This window comes from Somniosus microcephalus, chromosome 21 (genome assembly GCF_052327205.1).
Source record: "Somniosus microcephalus isolate GS21.2 chromosome 21, FLI_Smic_1.0, whole genome shotgun sequence".
Lineage (NCBI taxonomy): Eukaryota > Metazoa > Chordata > Chondrichthyes > Squaliformes > Somniosidae > Somniosus > Somniosus microcephalus.
Window position 1 is genome coordinate 45,231,894 of NC_141007.1, and position 21,115 is coordinate 45,253,008.

The following is a 21,115-nucleotide window of genomic DNA, read 5'->3' on the forward strand; positions in this document are numbered from 1 at the left end:
GGAGCGGCCATCTTGGACGCCATCTTGCCCGACCTCGTGGGGTCCGCCATCTTATGAGCAGACAGCGTGGACGCCATCTTGTATCGATCAGGGCCCTACAGTGGCATCGGTCACAGTGGACCAGACCAGGCCGCACCCGCTATCCAAATCAATGGTGGACATCGAGGTAAACGGGTGCCGGGTTAAATGTTTAATTGACAGTGGAAGCACAAAGAGTTTTATCCACCCTGAACTGGCACAGCAACTCTCCCTAAAGGTGGTCCCTGCTCAGGGTACCATCTCTATGGCTGATAAAACCCAGACATCGACCATTCTGGGTTACTGCACGGTACAATTGGGCGTTAACGGAACTGTATACGATAATTTTAAAGTATTAATCATGAAGAACCTATGTGCGAGCGTGATCTTGGGCCTGGATTTCCAGTGCAACCACCAAAGCATCACACTCAAGTACGGTGGGTCCCAGCCGCCCCTCACAGTGTGCGGTCTGGCTACCCTGAAGGTAAAGCCGCCTTCGCTATTCGCGAACCTTACCCCTAACTGCCGGCCAATAGCGACCAAAAGCAGGAGGTACAGCTGGGAGGACAGGCGGTTTATCGCGACCGAGGTAGACAGGCTCCTGAAAGAGCGCATTATTGAACGCAGCAACAGCCCGTGGCATGCCCAAGTGGTAGTGGTAAAGGGTAGCGAGAAGAAACGGATGGTGATCGACTATAGTCAAACGATCAACAGGTACACCCAACTAGACGCCTACCCGCTACCCCGCATATCAGAAATGGTGAACCAAATCGCCCAATACCGGGTGTTCTCCACCATCGACCTCAAGTCAGCGTACCACCAGCTCCCTATCAGACCAGAGGACCGCCCGTACACTGCCTTCGAGGCGAACGGACGCCTCTACCAATTCCTCAGAGTCCCCTTTGGGGTGACGAATGGGGTCTCGGTTTTTCAGAGGGAGATGGACCGCATGGTCGATGACCACCACTTGCAGGCAACCTTCCCCTACCTCGACAACGTCACCATCTGCGGCCACAATCAGCAGGATCACGACTCGAACCTCGAGAGGTTCCTGAAAACCGCACAAAAACTCAACCTCACCTACGAGGACAAGTGCGTTTTCAACACCACGCGCCTCTGCATACTAGGCAGCGTGGTGGAGAATGGGGAAATCGGACCAGACCCCGACCGATTGTGCCCCCTACGGGAGCTGCCCCTGCCCAACACTCCCAAAGCCCTGAAAAGGTGCCTGGGGTTATTTTCTTATTATTCCCAATGGGTCCCCAACTACTCCGACAAAGCCCGCCCCCTCTTGAAAGCATCCTCTTTTCCGCTCTCTGCTGAGGCCCACGCCGCCTTCAAAAGCATTAAGCAGGATATTGAGCGGGCCACGCTACAGGCAGTGGATGGGAACACTCCATTTCAAGTGGAAAGTGATGCATCTGACTTCGCCTTGGCAGCCACCCTCAACCAGGCGGGGCGGCCCGTAGCTTTCTTCTCGAGGACCCTCCAAGGGCCCGAGATCAGACACTCCTCCGTGGAAAAGGAGGCCCAAGCCATCGTGGAGGCAGTGCGCCACTGCGCCACTACCTAGCCGGCAAACGCTTCACCCTACTTACCGACCAGCGGTCGGTAGCGTTTATGTTCAATAATAAACAGAGGGGGAAGATTAAAAATGATAAGATTCTTAGGTGGCGGATCGAGCTCTCCACCTTCGAGTACGACATCATTTACCGGCCAGGGGCCCTTAACGAATCCCCTGACGCCCTCTCACGAGGGATGTGTGCCAGCGCCACCGGGGATCGGCTACAGACCCTCCACAACGACCTCTGCCACCCAGGGGTCACGCGGCTGTTCCACTTCATAAAGTCCCGTAACTTACCCTACTCGATTGAGGAAGTTCGGTCTCTGACCAGGAACTGCCGCACTTGCGCTGAGTGCAAGCCTCGGTTCTACTGCCCAGATAGAGCCCACTTAATCAAAGCTACACGGCCCTTTGAGCGGCTCAGCTTAGATTTCAAGGGCCCCCTCCCGTCCGTCGACCGTAATGTTTACTTCCTGAACATTGTGGACGAATACTCCCGGTTCCCATTCACCTTCCCCTGCCCAGACATGACCAGCGCCACGGTCATTAAATGCCTCAACAGCCTGTTCTGCCTGTTCGGTATGCCGAGCTACATCCATACGGATAGGGGGGCGTCCTTCATGAGTGAAGAGCTACGCCAGTACATGCTGTCCAAGGGGATCGCCACGAGCCGTACCACCAGCTACAACCCCCGGGGTAACGGCCAAGTGGAGCGAGAGAACGGGACAGTATGGAAAGCAGTCACTCTAGCTCTAAGGACCAAGGGCCTCCCTATCTCCCGCTGGCAGGAAGTCCTCTCGGATGTGCTCCATTCGATACGGTCGCTATTGTGTACGGCCACTAATGCCACGCCTCATGAACGAATGTTTGTCTTTCCCCGGAAATCCACCTCAGGCGTATCCAGGCCGTCATGGCTCTCCACCCCAGGTCCGGTACTCGTGCGAAGGCATGTGAGGGGCCACAAGACGGACCCTCTCGTGGAGCCAGTACACCTACTCCACGCCAACCCCCAATACGCATATGTCCGGCACGCCGACAGAAGGGAGGACACAGTGTCCATAAAAGACGTCGCCCCAGCCGGCATCGACAACAACCATGGCAATAGCAGCAACAACGATCACAGCAACTCTTACCCACCCACTACTCTTTCATCACCCCCGGAAGAACATCGACCAACGGCACCCCCACCAACTACCCCTTCAACAACCCTGGCGGCACCCCCGGCAGAGACCCAGGAGACTACCGGGGACACCCAGCCGACACCCGCGGCACCACAACAGCCACGTCGGTCGCAGAGGACTATCAAACCCCCGAACAGACTAAATCTATAGAAGGGGTGAATGTGATGAAATATTCCATTCATCACTGCCTGTGACTGTGGTCGGTTTCAGTGTCATTTCCCTTCCCCCAGTCCTCATTGTATTGTTTATTGGAATGTGCTGGAATGTGCTGTGTGTGTAGGGCTCCGCCCATACCTGGCCCCTTTTGTAAGCTAGCTCAGTCTGGCCTCAGTCTCCAGAAGGAAGATACCTCTCTCTCTTACGTGTTACTTTCTAAGTTAATAAAAGCCTTGTTTTGTTTCGCTAACATCGAGTCTCGGAATTATTGAGGCACATCAACCAGATCCTGCCTTATCATATTAAAATCGGCCTTCCCCCAATTTAGAACCTTTATTTCCAGTCCATCTTTGTCCTTTTCCATGACTACCTTAAATCTCACCGAATTATGGTCACTGTCACCAAAACGCTCTCCTACTGACACTTCTACCACTTGCCCGGCTACATTCCCTAGAATTAGGTCCAGTACCAACCCCTCTCTTGTAGGACTTTCTACATGCTGGCTCAAAAAGCTCTCCTGGATGCACTTTAAGAATTCCGCACCCTCTAAACCTTTCACACTCTGACTATCCCAGTTAATATTGGGGAAGTTGAAATCCCCTACTATTATTACCCTATTATTTCTACACTTCTCTGAGATTTGCCTACATATCTGTTCCTCTATCTCCCCCTGACTGTGTATTGTATACTCCCAGCAAAGTGCTTGCCCCCTTTTTGTTTTTAAGTTCTACACATATGGCCTCATTAGAGGAATCTGCTAAGATATCATCCCTCCTTACAGCAGTAATTGACTCCTTGATTAATATTTCGACACCCCCTCCTCTTTTACACCCCCCCTGTCTCACCTGAAGATTCTATACCCCGGAATATTGAGCTGCCAGTCCTGCCCCTCCCTCAACCATGTCTCTGTGATAGCAACAATATCATACTCCCATGTGTTCATCAACACCTTCAATTCATCTGCCTTAATCGCAAGACTCCTTACATTAAAATAAATGCCATCCAGTCTTGCCATACTCCCTTGTGCCGTTACATATTTGCTCAGCCTTCCAGGCTGACTTGTTTTTTCCTCTATATTTGGTTGTGCATCACCCCCTACTATAGCTCGAATAAAAAAATATATTCATTTGCGGAATGTGGGCTTCACTAGCAAAGCTGGCATTTATTGCCCATCTCTCGTTGCCACAACTAGGCCACCTCAGAGGGCAGTTGAGTCAACCACGTTGGTGTGGGACTGGAGTCACATATCGGCCCTAAAGAAAATCAGCGATTCAGTTGGGTTTTTACTACAAGCTTCATGGTCAATTTTTCTGATACCAACTTTTTATTTCCAGATTCTCAAACTGCCGTGGTGGGATTTGAACTCATGTTCTCTAGATTAGTCCAGGTCTCTGGATAGTCCAGTGACAAAACCATACCACCACCACACCCCCAAATGGGTTGACACTTGTGTAAAAATAAACATGATGCACACTTCTGGTGGCGAAACAAGCAGCCGCAGGAAGCCCTCACTTATTTCAAGCGTGAGCTTACAAGTGAAATGGTAATGGTGCAGAAGGGAATAATATACAACAACAACAATAACTTGCATTCATATAGCGCCTTTAACATAGTAAAACGTTCCATAATGCCTTCCTCATCACTCTTCTGTTCCAACGCTGGTCGTTCAACAATTTGCAAGAACACCCATAAAAAGTAGGTGTTCTGCATTACTTGGCTGCGCCTTTGGATCTAAATGTCCTTAAAGGGGCAGCCAGCAACTTCTATTTTTAATTTAAATGTTATCTTTTGCAGCAAGTTTCAAGCTTCCTTGTGTATACATATTGTGTCATGGAGATTTTTAAGCTCAGTTTGCATTTCCTATTTCATACAATGGGTACTCACTTCAGAATACAAATTTATATTTGTTATTTGGCGAAGGAAGAATGTTTAAATGCCAGGGAAACAACACTACATTTCAGCAGGAGGGCTCCTATCCACCATTACTCTGCAAACTGAATAGATCAACCATAGCGCAATTATATCAACCTCGCAGGGAGCAATGCATGTGATGAGTCAGATTCATTTGGCAGTTAAGGCCGAGTTGTGTTTTGTGCTCCGGGGGGACCTCCAGTCAGACCTGAAGGGAAACATAGCATTGCCAGTGAAGGCCACAGCAGCCCTGATCATTTTTGCCTCGGGCATTTTCCAGGCTGCCAGCAGGAACATCAGCAACAACAGTCAGTCTGCAGTGTGCAGGTGCATCAAGCTGATGCCTTGTTTGTAAGAGTAAGCAATCACATTCTTTTCCCATGGGTAACATAGAACAACAGGAGAGAGCTGTACGATTTTTCCAAATGGCAAGATTCCCTTGCTCCTGCACACAGGAGTGGCCTATACATGACCTGCAAGGGCTTCTACTTAATTAGTGTTCAGCTTGTGCATGACCATCCGCACAGGATAATGCCGGTAAATACACAAACTCTGACAGCAGCCACAATGCCTTTAATTTACAGCAACCCACCATGCCCCCATTATTTGCTGATAACCAAAAAAGTCAAAGGTTGGATCCAGTGAAACCAGAGACACTTGTTAAAGCATTGGATCATGATCCTTTTGTAGCATTTGTGGAGCACAGGTATAAGGAGCTGCATGCCTCCACCAGAACCAGCGTTGAACACATCATAAGCATGCCCAAGCAACAATTCTGAGTCGGGGACATCCTCTGGTACAGCCTAGCTTCCAGAGTAATCACGGCCTGCTGCATTCTCCGTAGCTTCACTATTCAACTAGGTACCCATGTGCATCAGCCGAAGCAAGAACTCTCAGAAGTGCAACTACAAGCACTTTTGGCAATTGCAAGAGCCATTGGGCAGTTTCCCGTAGAGGAGACTTTTTCTTAATCATCTTTTTTATGGTCTGGAATAAATCGCTATTCTCAACATTTGCACTGCCAGCCAGCCACACCTCTTCACTGCATGCGTCTCTTTTACAGCCATACAAATGAACCTGTCTGCACACGTTGCAACTTCAGTGCCACCATATTTTATTATTTAAAATGTTATGTCTCTTTGAATCTAGTGCCTTTTACCAGTGGTTCCCCTTTGGTAATAGTCTGTGTGTAATGTGCTACACCACCTAATCTTGTATTTCTTGGTGTAGCCCCTGTGCCTGAACCCTTTGAGGCAGCTGAGAGCCAAAGAGCAGGAGAAACTAATCCAAAAAATATTTTAAGAAATCAAAAACACATTATTCAAAATGGAAAACTATGGCGTTAACAGGTATGATGCAAAGTACATCAAGATTATTTTCCTCTCATTATTTTGGCTGTGGAAAAATTGGGTTTCCACTCATTTCTGAAATTCGCCCCCACCTCACAGACCTTAAGGCCTAGATTTTAAACCTCCTGATGGACAGCAGAAGTTCGAGTGTTGGGGGGGGGGGATTAAAATATTTGGATTGAGTAACCCAACACCATTCCCGCCCATTTTAAATTTAAAAAACAGAAATCAGGCCATCGATGAGGCTCCTGTAAAAGGCTGTATTATCATTCAAAAGTCATGGACCGATGACATCATCGGTGCGGTGATTTAAATTCGGCAATAAGTGAGGGGGAGGCCCACAAAATGAGATTCCAAGTAGCAGATCCGAGGTGGGAGGTGCAAACTGGCTATGGTAAGGACTGAAGATCAGCTCTTTTTAGCACTCCTTGTGGGCCAGGAGGATCAGGCCCCGTTGTTCTCTCTGCTCCTCCACATGGCCCGATCGTGGCCCTGTTGCTCTCGCTGTGCACACGTCTGTAACTGTGGCCCTAGTGCGTGCTCCTGCAATGCTAGACTGACCTGCAGAGCTTGGTGGATTTGACCAGGATATAATGAGGCCTTTGCACATTACCACAGTGGCCTCAAAAAAAAACGTTGAGCCCCACTGAATCTAGAGCTCAGTGCTGCTGGTGTTTGAGTCTACCCATCTGATTCCATGTTGAATGTATGCTACCTGCAAGGGACCACCACCCAACGGTAACATCAGGGAATTGGGCGTCATGTTCATTCTGCATGATGCACTTAATTTTTTACACAGTAAAAGGCTGAAGCCTTGAAAAAATTTGCTGAGCTCTGAGACTAAATATGATGCAGTGAGCTAGTTTGGGCATATATATTTTGGAGAAAATAACACTTATTTTCCAATGGGAGTGCAGAAACATGCATGATGCTCACCTAAAGAAAGAGAGGAATAAATGAATTGTGACCAATGCTCTTGGTAATATCAGTGGACACTTAATGCATTTGTATTACATTCCTCTGTTTGCTATTTTAATACAGGCATTAACTTATTTATTTTAAATAAATGGGCAATATGCTGCATGCACCTTGTAAAATACATTTTATGACTGAGAGTAATAAAGAAAAACATTTAAATCAAAAACAAAGGTGAAGGACTCTAACTTGGTCCTACAAAGTCCCACATGGCAAATTTCTGATCTCAATAGTGTCGTCAAGTGGAAGACAGTTGCTTCTGGGAAAGGACTGGAGCGTCAATTGTCCTGAAGCACTCTTGTGCACTTCCAAGTGGCCCAATGTCAAAAGCACCAAAAACTCAATTGATTGAGGCTTGGGAGCAGATTGCCTGCTCACCCTTTCAGCTTGGGAAAGGTGCATAATATGGAGGGAGCTTAAAAAAAAGAATAAAAGTAAATGATGACAAAAAGGTAAATAAAAGCAGCACTGCTTTTAATCCAGAAAATTAAAACCTTTTTTAGTTTGAGCTATGTATACAATGCAATTTCTGTCTGCTGTTGTGTATCTGTGTTGGCTTAGAAAAGGTTTATTGTATAAAACTACCCATTAAATATAATGCATACACATTGCAATTGACAATTTCCCCAGTGTAAGTCATGCAGTGTGCAACTGCAAATTATTTGAACGCAACTGCATGTCTCAATTCGATTAATTTTAACAAGTAAGACAGGGGAAGGATCTGGTGAAAATAACATGTCTGAAGACAAAAGAAATAGGAGATGAGCATGAAGGTCAGACCAAGGTAAGGAACAAGGGTAACATAACCGGTCAGGGAACAAATACAGTTATAAAACAGAAGTATAAAAGGACTGTTAAAAAATAAAGTAAAAGGAACCACTAAAGACAAATTAAACTGCCTGTACAGCAATGTACACAACATTCAAAATAAAATGGGGGAACTGGAGGCAATAATCCGTAGCGAGGAACCAGATGTAGTAGGAATAACTGAAATATGGCTACATAAAGAACAGGACCGGCAACTAAATATTGCAGGTTATAACATAATCAGAAAGTACAGGGAAGGAAGGGGGGTAGGTAGCTGTGCTAATTAACGATAACATAATGGCAGTTAAAAAAAATGGACATAACTAACAAGGTTAAAAACAGAATCCATATGGATTGAAATAAAAGATAAGGAATCAATCATACTAATAGGGGTATACTACAAACCACCTAATACAGGTAGACTATCCTTTATCCGAAAACCTTGGGACCAGCCATGTTTCGGTTTTCGGAAAATTTCGGATTTCAGAAGGTATTACGGGGCAGCACCCCGTAAGCCACCACTTTCGGTTTTCAGAGGTTTTCTGTTTTCGGAAGTGCGGATAAAGGCTGGTACACTATCCCTTATCCGAAAGGGTGGGGGTCAGCGGGGGAGAAAAGAATATCGGACAGGCCGCTGCAGCTATCGGATGGGCCGCTGTATTGTTGGGTTCACTCTCCCGGTACACCTCCTTCACACTGCCCGGCTCGGCCTGCAATCTCCTACCCAGGAGGGAACTCAGTGACCCTCTGCCCTGCTCAGCGTAAGTTGTGCGCCACTCTGGTCATGCCGTGCGCACGACTTACGCTGAACGAAAAAACTTTCGGTTTTTAGAGGGTTTAGGTTTTTGGAAGTTCGGATAAAGGATAGTCTACCTGTAGTGGAAAGGAGGTGGAGGAAAAAAGATGTAAGCAAATATGTGAAATAAGTAAATGACATAGAATCATGGTAGGTTTTAACTACCCCCAAATAAACTGGTAAGAAGAGGTAGCAAAAGTGATACAGGGAATGTAGTTTTTTTACAATGTGTGCAGGACTCCTTTCTTACCCAGTATGTAAAAGTCAACTAGAGAAGGAATACTGCTGGATCTAGTAATGGAAAATGGACAGAACAGATAAGAGAAGTGTAGGAGGACATCCAGGCAATAACGTTCACAACATAATATGGTTTAAGATAAAGATTGTGAAGGACATAAGTAGGACAAAGACCAAAGTAATAAGTTGGAAAAAAGCTGATTTTTAAGGGGATGAATATGGAACTGAGAAAATAGAAATAAATAGAAACCCAATTTTTTCCACAGCCAAATATTGTTTAAGCACAGTAATAAGAAAATTAATCTTAATGTACTTTGGATCATACCTGTTAGCTCCATAGTTTTCCATTTTAAATAACATGTTTTTGATTTATTAAAATATTTTTTATATTAGTTTCTCCTCTTTGCTGTTCTCTGGGCTTGTATTTATAAATGCTTGTTTATTGCCTGCAGTTATGAATGCAATTTCTAAACTTGTAGCAGGTGAGTAATGTGTTATAAATCATGCTATACATTATAGCAATGATTGTTGTGTTGTAATGTATCCAGTACAGCTGATAAACTCTTACATGTTTTAAAGAATGCGTGCATAGAGAAACCACTTGTTTATTGTAACACATTAGTCTCAACAATAAATGAATGATTCAGACTTTCACCTGGATTCGAGTTCCACCTGTTGCCAATCACAAATGTTATTTTATTCCATGAACTTAGGTGTAATTTTTGTACCAAGTAAACAGGAGGAGTCTTTATTTCACATAGAGAATAACATGAATGTAAATATCTGCATTAAAAATATGATAAATTGGCAGGGATTCTTAAGAAGTACTTTGCATCAGTGTTTACAAAAGAAAAAGATACTGGGGAAGGTGAATTCTGAATTAGTTAAAAGCGAGATGAGATATAATAATTAAAAGGAAAGTATTAAAGAAGTTAGTTAAAATATAAGGAGGACACATTTCTGGGACCTGACTGGATACATTCAAGGATCTGAGGGGAAATGGGGGAAGAAATAGGGCAGAAATTATGGGGGTAATTTAGTAATTAATATTAAAGGTAAAATTACTAAATATCTAGAAGAAGGTAAAATTATTAGAGCAGGCAACACAGATTTCGGAAAGGAAGATTGGTCTTGACAGAGTTCTTTGAGGAGGTGACGGACTTGGTGGAATGGGGAAATGCAGTGGATGGGGTGTACATGGACTTTCAGAAAGTTCTTGACAAGGTACCACACAGGAAGCTATTGGAGAAGATTGAAACAATCTGGATTAAACAATTGGTTAGAAGGGAGGAAACAGTAGGACTTGAGGGCAGTTTCTCAGACTGGTTGGAAGTGCGTAATGTTGTCCCACAATGTTCCCTTCCAGGTCCACTTCTGTTCACTGTGTACATCAATGATTTGGATATAAGGCTGGATGTCCAAATTTGCAGATGCTAAAATAGGAGGCATAGTAAATCATTCTGAGACTAAAGGAAGCTGCGAGGAGATATTGATAACTTTAAATAAGATGGTGGAATGAGCAAAATGGAGCAGATGAAAATCATATTGAAGTAGACCTGATTCTTCTGATGTAGATCTTCTCAATAGAACCTACAATATTATAATATTCAACATTACAAATACAAAGATTGTAGACATCATAGCCTAGGAACAATCCCTGCGCCTGAATGGTTAGGCCCGAGGTGCACGGAATGTTAGTCCTCGGGCCTCAATATTATCAAGCTGTCGAGCTGCGGATGCCTAATGGGCATTCCCAGGCAGCTTGCCGGAGAAGAAGACTTGAAGATCGGGCCGCTGTGACGCACAGCACAGGAAGGTACTTAAAGGGGGGGCAATTGGAAGAGGGAGCTACTGGGAAGGGTAGCAGTCGGGAGGGAGGGTAGCAGTGATCGGGAGGAAGGGTACCAGTGGCTGGGATCGGGAAGGGTGGGTGGTGAACGGCAGTGATCAGGGCAGGTAGCGGCCGGCATCGAAGAGGATCGCCTTGCCAATCTGCCGGGGGGGGGGGGCTGGCAGCACTCCTGCTCCTTCTGACTCCACATTCAAGTATGTATATTTTAAACGATAGCAAAATACTGCAGATGTTGGAAATCCGAAATAACAACAGAAAATGCTGGAAAAACTCAGCAAGTCAGGCAACATCCGTGGAGAGAAATTTGAGTTGACGTTTCGGGTTTGACCCTTCTTCAAAACTGGAGAGAAAAGGAACTAGATCGAAGGCAGGGCTGCGATCGGACAAAAGAATTAAAGAACCAAAAGAAGTAAAAGAGATTAGAAGCTAGACGAGATGGTAATAGGCTGTGATTAGGTGTAAAGTGTACTGGCAGGGCAAAAGATAGCTGCCAGGTGTGAGAGAGAAACAAAAGGAAAGGGGGGGGGGGGAAAGGAAAGGAGTGGAAAAATATAAGTGAAAATGAAATAGGGGCCGAGGTTATGATCTGAAATTGTTGAACTCGATATTGAGACCGGAAGGCTGCAGACTGCCTAATCGGAAGATGAGGTGCTGTTCCTCGAGTTTACGTTGAGCTTCCGTGGAACAGTACAAGAGGCCAAGGACGGTGAGGTCCGAGTGGGAATGGAGCGGTGAATTGAAATGACAGGCGACCAGAAGCTCGGGGTCACCCTTACGGACTGAACGGAGGTGTTCCGCAAAGCGGTCACCCAATCTGCGTTTGGTCTCCCCAATGTAGAGGAGACCGCATCGTGAGCAGCGAATACAGTATACTAGATTGCGAGAAGTACAAGTAAATCGCTGTTTCACCTGGAAGGGGTGTTTGGGGCCCTGGACAGTGGGGAGGGGGGAGGTATAGGGGCAGGTGTTACATCTCCTCCGCTTGCACGGGAAGGTGCCAGGCGAAGGGGAAGGGCTGTTTGGGGTGATAGAGGAGTGGACTAGGGTGTCTCGGAGAGAGCGGTCCCTGCGGAATGCTGAAAGGGGAGGGGAGGGGAAGATACGTTTGGTGGTGGGATCACTTTGGAGGTAGCGGAAATGCCGGAGGATGATCCGTTGAATGTGGAGGCTGGTGGGGTGAAAGGTGAGGACAAGGGGAACCCTATCGTGGTTCCGGGAGGGAGGGGCAGGGGTGAGGGCAGAGGTGCGGGAGATAGAACTGATTTTAAACACTTACCTTGTTGGTCGTAGCCTGCAGCGGTCCCTTTAAGGACTTGCCCGTTAGACTGTATGTAATCTTGGTTTTCCTGAACGCAGCCGACCCAATATTGCAGAGATGGCCTACATCAATATAGCGGTCATTGCACTTCCGGCTCATAATGAGCGTGCGATTCCAGCCTGCCATATTGGAGGCTTAGGCGACCATTTAGCAGCCTGAGAAACAAGCGTGGCACCATCCAATTGCAAGGCCCATCATTCTAAGGCAGATTGGTGAAAATCAATTTCTAACTTTAGTTCGGCTTTTAAGGAAAATTGCTCATGAGACGCAAAAGCTTTCCCAGAGGAGAAGCAGGCAGCAGTCAGAGGCCAAGTCACCCTAGGCCACTCTTGTGCATGTCTTAGCAGCTGATTAGAGAACAACATTGGCAGGAGCCTGGGAGCAAACAGATTCACACCCTTTGACCAGTGAGTGGTGTGTGGCGTGATGGGGGAAAGAACTAAGGAAAGCAAAATATCATTCTTAAAATTGCTTTAGAAATTCAGTAATTAAAGGGTTAAAATGGCACAGCATTTCACTGTCATTTTCATTACAGATAAACTAGATTTCATTAAAAGACAAGTCCTTGTACTACAAAGCCTTTTCTCAGCAAAGTCTCTTTGAAAGGATATCAGGCTTGTTTATCATCTGTCTTGCGATTATGTTTCATTGCAATTTACTTGTTTTGAAAAAGTCAAATGTGTTGTCTTTAATTTAGCCCCTGTGGTAGGTTTTAGGGTTAACAAAACAGTAGTTTCCTTTTTAAGAAACTAATTTCCGAGTATAGTGTATGGTAGTGGCTTGGCATTACTACGTAATATAACAAGACTTTCACATGGCAACAGGGTAGGTGATCCAGTGCGGTAATGTAAAGGTGAAAGAATTCATTGCAGGTAAATGCAGTTCATATGCCAATTTGCAGCTATTACAAAGCTGAATTGTTTCAACAAAAAAGAAATGTGTTCAGCAAAGTCAAATAAGGGAGCTCTTCAACGACGTATGTGCTTATAATATAAAGAAAAGCATTTCATGCATGCCACAGTTCAGCTTTTCACAAAGGAAAAAGGGGGTTGTACAATGACTGCTCATATTGCAAGAACATAGTCACAGACAGGGTAGCAGCATAGAAATTATTTAAGTTCTTTTATGAGTAAGGGCTAAGATATTATAGCTGCTGTTTCCCTAAAATGTCATGGGTAGAAATGTTTAACCAGAAATATAAAATATAATTTTACTTAAAATTAAATTAATGTCATGTTTAAAAGGAATTTACAGATTTTCTGCACCTTTTTACTTTAACCAATAGCACTGTACAAGCTACAGTTAGTACATAAAAGCTTTACTGCAATAAAGGTATCATGTTTTAGTAAGCTGACTAACAGATAACAATTTGTACCGCAAATTGTGAGGATCATATTGATCTCTTCATCACGTTAGATAAGAAAAAGGAATGCTGTTAAGAGTTGAACTATAATCAGACTAATGTTGTCTTAGAACAATGGCTTCTACCCATGCCAGACCTGTAGCAGCTGATGCCCCATATGAACTATTTGTCTGTTTAAAGTTCAACATTAAAATGGCTGCATTCCAAAATGCTATGCTTCTAGATCATTTTGTTGTAAAGATATTTCATTTTTAATAGGCTACAGTATTTGGCAAGCCTGTCTATGTTTACAAACAGTGCCAGCATTGTCAATCACACCGATATAATTTGTGAGATGTTAGGTTCTGGCTCTATCACTGGCGGAGAAACAAAGGAACCAGCGCTGCAGTGTTGACGTTGCCGTGATAAGTAGAGCCGCTGTGCTGTTTGTAGACAAAGCCACTCACACACTCTTAATACACTTAAAATTATTTCATCTGCAACATCAGATACAATTTGTGCCAGCACAGAATACTGAAATTCTATTGTTTGGAACATGCTTAAGGCAGTAGCGAAAACATAAACTGAAAAATGTTATTGAATTCTTCATTGATGATTGAATTTGAATACATTTAAAACTGGGATATTGACAAAACATTAAATTATAACAGCTCTGAAACTCTCTAAAATGTTGAACTAAAGAATTACTTTCCTTTTGAAAGATTATTTTGTCAGTGAGTTCTTTAGTCTAGCTCTTATTTTGTACCATTGTATGCAGCTTGTTCCTGGAGTCTGACATGTACAGTTCATTATTTATTCATTTTTTTGGACTCTAGATAGATGGAGTGTAACACTGGAACAAGAATTGTGTTCCTTTTGGAGAAAGCTTTGATGAATTTGTGCTCTACATCTATCTTGGTTTGCCAAATGACAAATACAGTGGCCTCTGGGGGTTCATGCAGCCCACCCCCATCTGAGCATTCTGCTGCCTGCATACCATTTACTGTTTGTTGCAAAGCAAGCACACAAATCCACATTTTGTAGTTATTGATTTTAGTGCTTGTTCATTAGTTGCAGAGGGAACAGAAGCTGCATCGGTAATCTATAATAGATAGGGATAGTCATATGAGAGGTGCAGGCTATCGTTCAAACATTAGAGGGCTTTATCTTATCAAATAGGCAGTAACTAGCTTGTCTACATTGCACTGGCATTGCTGTGTGCCACCTCTTATTCCTGCTAGACAGTTGTTTTCTATTTATGAATGTGTTGGTCTCTGTGGAATCCCTGCAGTGCCCTTAGAAGAATTAGAAATCAGTTCAGCTAATGCATTCACCCAGCACAATTGAACACAACAAACAATACCTAGCTCCTGCAAGCTACATATTTGCCTAATTTAGAAATATTATATGGATCCAGATATCATCTAACCTTGTTCGACTGGAGAACTCCTTGAGCTTTCTTCGTTTTAATTTGTTGAAACTGAATGGTAACAGTGCAGTCACTAGTGTCAATTGGTGATATGTCTGAGTAAAATGATAAATTAATTTTGAATCAAAACATTTTTCTCCAGCTTTATCTCTTCAGGTAAGAAATATTGTGCTATATAGATACTTTATATGAGACTTTTAAGTCCCAGCAAATTAGTGAAAATATGGTACATGGTAACTTGCAATTTATTTTAAGTGTGCATTCTTAGCATTATGAGTTTGCTTATTTCAATCGTAAATTCCTTCAATTGTATTTAAAATCATTGTTTATTTAGAATGAGAATATATATACTTTTTTAAATCTGCTGTTACTGATAATGAATTTTGATCATTTGAGTTTGCCTCTTCCACTAATACAGGTGAGTTTTATTGTAGGCTTTTATTTATTAATTTTCCCATTATTAATTTTTTCATCCTACCCTCTTTTTAGGTCTTAGTGTGTCTTGCACTATTCTGATGAAGAAGACAGACAGTTAGTGACAAGCTGCCTATCAGTGCCACACTTAAAACACCTGGCAGACAGTCATGCTCCATCTTTCCTTTCTTTACTGTGAAGAAGTCGTTAGCTTGCATTTGATTCTTTCTACTGATGGTGTACCCAAAATTCAGGAATTTGCTGTGTGGGAATTGGAAACTTGAACCACCACTCCAAGGAATAGCTAGGCGGAGCACAAATGCATTATACTACCATGCCAGTGCTGCAGCTTATTTTTAAAGTTGTCCCATGAGCTTGGAATCTGGCTTGCTTTTCTTTGCCTACATTGACATCTTAAAAACAAAAAATTAGAAGACCATGTTAAATTGCTGCTTTTTCACTTGATCCCTTTTTGTATATCTTCCCAGCAACATTTAATTTCCTATTGTAAAAGCTAAATGATTTAAACTCAGCCAGCAAATAGAATACAATGATTATTTACATAATAAACAAAAGGTGTCTGTATATCAAGAGTTTTATGATGTCAATAATTATTAACAGCGTTTAAAACATTATTAAAAATTCCAATATGCAAATCTTTGAGCTAATTTTGCAATTAGATCCAAATATATGCAAAAATCTGTTTCTGTTTAAAAGTTCATTTTTAAAATTGATCTAAACCACTAACTATATTTTGAATCATCTTTAAACTTAAATTGACAGTTAGTTGCACCAGCAGTAGGTGGAGTCAATACACACAGGTTCTCGGAGAACACAATCAAGATTCTAAAATTCACATTCTCAGAGAGTGTACATGAGGTATTACCATGCTGTGCTAGCCATTCACAGTGCTGATAGTGGCTCAATGGGAATGTAATTTTATTTGTAATTAAATATCTTCTCTCTTTCATGCAGATATCTAAAATGGTTTCCATTATCAGTAAAATCCAATAAAATGTCACTAGTTCATAAAATAATCACATTTTTAAGATACTTTTGTATATAGTACACTTTCATCTTTACACTTTTGATGGCCCTATGCTAAAAATAAAGGAGGGACGTTATTATTAAAAAGCCCTTTTTTTTAAGGTTAGGGGAAAAAAAAGTTACCAAAGTCTATTTCATAATTTAAATAAAGCATAAAAAGTCACTAAAGCACTTTTACCAGTTAAAATACACAGCTATACATTTAATGGAGAAAGTATCTTTAGGTGTAAAGATAATGTAAACCACTTACTTCCATAACTATACCACATATTTATATTTAAAGTGACATTTATTTTCAGATAAATCCTTAGCAGACGGTCTCCTCTCTGTACAGCCTAGAGCGACATTTCAATCAAGAAGTGAAGCAGATGCACTTCACTGATGTTAGTCAAGGGGATCCTTTGGGAGAGTGTCCACCAGTCAGCATTGACTTTAGCGTACCTTGTCCACTTAGTGTGTTCAGAAGACTTAAAAATAAAACAGTTCCCCACTGAGATTTTACAATGAATTCAATAAATCTCAGCTGGGACAAAATTGAAAAAAATATTATTTCTCAAGCACTTTACAAATAAACTCTTGTGAAAATCAATGGTGACTAACATACATATTCTGTGAGGATCCCCTACCTGCTATAGGTAACTTCATTCCCAAGCCAATAAGAAGGTTGCTAGCCTGGTGGCACAGTGCAAATCAGATCTGTCAGTTCACATCTGTGACTCTCACATGGTGCATTTGTGTTTGGGTGGGTGGTAATGAGTAAGAGAATGAGAAATTGCAAAGAAAGTAATCTTGGACTGTTTTTGGGTGCCTTTTAGCAGCCAATTCAAGATGGTTGTTGGCAGAAGGCTTGGAGGAGGTCATGTGCTCACTCTGTCAGGGAGTAAGTCATGATATGGGTGGAGCTAAAATTATTTTCAAAAATTTAAGTTAAGCCTCTACAATGGTAGTGAGTTTATTCTGTGAGTAGCTGAGCCAGGCAGAGCAGAAAGATCCCAAAGCCCTGGCATATGCTCAATTACTTGATCTCAGCCAGGGTAGTGTAATCAGGGTGCTACAATTAGCCTCAGCACTTATGGGTTAGGGAGTGCTTAGGTTTTTGCTGCTGATCACTATCCAGCAATCTCTGCTTAAAAGTGCACAAGTATAATCATAGTGTTGAGCTTGGCTATACTGCCCCTGCGATTGAATAGTCTGCTCACATTGACTGCCAAGATTCATATGCGTAATGATCACCTGTGTGAAGTACTGGCGTGTGACTGGGACCTACAGAACCATACCCCAGGAAGGAGTCAATGCCTTCCAGAGAGGAGATGAAGGGAGAGCTGAAGATCAGTGAGAAATTGTTCTCTTTAAAAATCTAAATTAAAAGTTCAATCGAATCATTCGGATTCTTTTAAAATTCAAAGAACTATTATCACTACTTAGTGGAGTCTTTTTGCCTAAACTCTTGGAACATCTCATTACAGAAACTCCACTCATATTGTGTGGCACTTTGATCACACAGGTTTTACTGTGAATGTTACATTCGGTTTTTTTTTTAATCAGCAAAGGCAACCCAGTGATCTGTAAGAAAAATATTATGTTACTTTATTGTTTTGAAAGAAAAAATACTTCGTATTTTACAAATCCAAGTGCAGGCTATCAGAGGAGAATGGAAGCTGTATTTCCGAATGATATTTACTGCTGCTGCACAGTAGAGTGCCAATTCAGCTATAATATATTTGATTTTGATTGGGTTATTTCACTAGGTCAAATTAGATAAGCTCTGTACCTATTAAGCAGATGAAGTCGAGCTGTATCAGATCATGTACAATTGACAATTACTAGGTCATTTGTATATGTTGAGGACAGGCTTGTTTGTGGTTGGCTTTTATAGATGATTGGGCAGACTGGTTGCCGGAGCAACAAGCGAGAACGGGGAGGTGGTCACGTGACGCAATGGCCGCTCATTGGATTGGTTGGATTTGGCAACCGGAAAGAGAGCGATCTGTTTTTGAAAGTTTTATTGCGTGGTTTTTACCCCCAGTTGTTTACCTGTGTAATTATGGCTGCCCCCACCGCCCGGTTTACGCGGTATGGGGATGGTAGGGAAGTCTGAGAATCGCACCTGCCTGAAGACATCTAATCTTAGCCCAGTCGCGGATTTAAAAAAAGAGTGAGGGGGGGGGGTGTTTGTGTTGAGATCATGTGATGCGCTGGCACCGAAGCGATAGGTCAGAGCGGTTGCCTTGGCAACACGGAGAGGCGGGACGGTTGGGCGCGAGGAGGGAAGCGCGCGCGGGGAGGGGGTGGGGTTTAGTTGTGATCACATGTCAGCCAGACAGGGTCAGAGGTCGTTTCCTCAGCGAGATTAGCCTTCTCTTGTCAGTTATAACAAAATGGCTGCTGAAGCACCGTTATCAACAATTTACTGACCGGGGGAGAGAGCGAGAGAGAGAAAGTAGTTCAACTTTTCCCTCCCCTCCCCCATCCTCCTCTGACGTTGTTTTGTCTCGGCTGTTGGAGATTTTCCCTTCTATTTGCACTTTAAATTGATGAGGTTTGTAGCTGTGGCTGTGCTGTTGCTAGGGCTGATTGTGTGTGTGTGTGTTGTGCTGTCTGGGGGCTGCTGGTGTGGGTTTGAGGCGGGCGGGCGGACGCTGCTGCTTCCTTTCCCCGTGTGTTTGTGTACAACTCGCGGCCGCTTCCCGTCGCCTGAGCGATCCTGACTGCAGCTGTCAGCCGGTGTTGCGGGTTTGCAGAGTCTGGCTGTTGGACGGTCTGCCAAATTGATGGGTCTTTAAAAAGGCTTTTCTTTCCCCCCCCGCCCCCCCTTTCAGAGAACCCGAGTTTAAAGCTGCCAAAGAGCCTCAGGAAGAAATTAAAAGGTAAGTAGGATGATTGCGTGTTGCCTTTTTAATGTTGAGAGTGGCGCACCGTATATCTTGCAAGGCGGGTTTAAATGTTAGCGATGGATTCAATTAAAGGTATATTTTTGAGGAGCTGTCAGCGCAGAGTTAAGTAAATCGGCATGAAATGGCAAAGGCTGTCGGCTGGGTTGCAGCCGGCCAGTGGAAGGGAGAGGTCAGTGCAGCTAGGGTTGGCGTGTACCTTCTCCCTTCGCAAAGCTGGACTTGAGGATCGCTCAGTCCGTTGCGGTATGGTTTAAAATCGAGTGATCAAAAAAGCGCTATTCAATCCCAGTGTGATTGGATGACATGACAGCAGCACCGCAATGAAATGCGGAGCTTGTTTGCAAATTTACAAGTCACTGCAACGTGAAATTAAAGTCTGGGACATTTTGATTAAGATATTTCACATTGGAAAATTCGTTTTCTTGTTTTGTACAGAAAGGAATTTTCTGAAGTTTCTGTGGATTCGTAGTGGTTCAGGAGTAATTGTTATTTCTGTTCTTTTGCGTGGTGCTGAGCTCAAGTGTTTACTGGTTCCTGTTGTAGTGCCAAAGCGCTGGCATTTTTGGATCGCTGCCCACGTTGTCTCGCTCTGCACGCAGCTCCATACTGTACTTTATCATCTTGATGGCTTCGGAGGTGGAATGTTCCTCTGAGACCAGCTGCAGTGTAGTGACTTGTTCCAGCTTTGAATATATATATGTGTGTCTCTAATTATAATAGAATAAACGATTTAAAATATATATGCAGCGTATTTTAATCCTTTTTGAGGGCCGAAAGGTTTTTAAGTTTCTGAAACGTTCGTTCATTTGCTTGTAGTAATGTTTGGCGCATACAATTATGAATACAAAAACCCACAGTGAGGTCAATGTAAATGTGGGTATGTTCTATACCAGAACGGTGTTTTTGTAGGTAGTGCAGAAACATGGTTTTTGTATAATGTGTTTAAATACCTATCTTTGGAATTTTTTTCTTGCGTATGTATATAGCAGATTTTTTTTTTAAATCTGTCTTTTTTGTGAATCTTTGCAGCAACTTGTATTTGGCAACAACTTGCATTTGGCACCAATCGTTTTTACAAACGTCATAGATACTGCCCGATATGTAGGAAGTGTTCCGAAAATGAATGCATTCCAGAGACCTCTAATTTAGCATTGAGATTTATATATTTTTAGATTAAGTAAACCTCTTTTTAAATTTCAACTTCAGTATTTAATATCATTCCAAAAATATTGTAATTGTAGGAAGTGTAGTAGATGTGTTTTGTGAAATCTGCCAAAAATCCAAATAAGCTGATGTGATTTCCTGAAACAAGGTCACTCATTCCTGCAGAATTGTAGTAAATAATGAGGTTTAAGGAAGTTGTTGGTCATTTCCCACAAATATATTTAATCAGTGTTTGGTATATAAGCACAGCAATCAGAAAAAGCAGGGCAAACTGTCACATTCCTTATGAGATCTAAAGTTATTCCTAGAAATTGAACTCAACGGCTTGGGTGTACTGTAAACTGCTTTGTGTTCAAGAATTTTGTGTGGATAAAAATTATACATGAAATATTTCCCTGCTGGATCAGTGAGCAGTTGAACTATACAGATTAGGAATGTTCCAAGTTCAGTACCCACTCTGCAATGAGTTAGCTGATCGCTCAGGTTGCTTTGCTGCAATATGCCTCCGCACCCTTGGGTTATAGAAAGGAAATTTGGCCAGGGTTCCCAGTTCCAATCACGATCTGCAGGTGTAGATTTGGGGATTGGGCTCGGCTGTATGACCCGATTGGTCAAATAGCTTGACAACACTCGCCGTCAAGTAATGGCCAAGTAATTAAGT

The 21,115-nt window shown here is 43.0% G+C and overlaps 1 protein-coding gene across 14 annotated transcripts in view; it reads left to right on the top strand.

Moving 5' to 3' along the window:
- The window catches only part of tnrc6c1 (trinucleotide repeat containing adaptor 6C1), a 672,712-nt gene that overhangs the window by 500,554 nt on the left and 151,043 nt on the right, over positions 1 to 21,115 (top strand). The window contains exons 1-2 of one of the 14 annotated variants that reach the window (XM_085963523.1): positions 18,236 to 18,551; positions 19,216 to 19,263. The exons of 11 other annotated variants lie outside the window; for them this stretch is intronic. In XM_085963523.1, the coding sequence (XP_085819649.1) occupies positions 18,472 to 18,551; positions 19,216 to 19,263 (128 nt within the window). In that variant the 5' untranslated portion in view covers positions 18,236 to 18,471. Of the gene's footprint in view, positions 1 to 18,235; positions 18,552 to 18,690; positions 18,936 to 19,215; positions 19,264 to 21,115 lie in introns of those variants that run through there. 2 more of the 14 variants (XM_085963527.1, XM_085963530.1) reach the window with 2 other exon arrangements.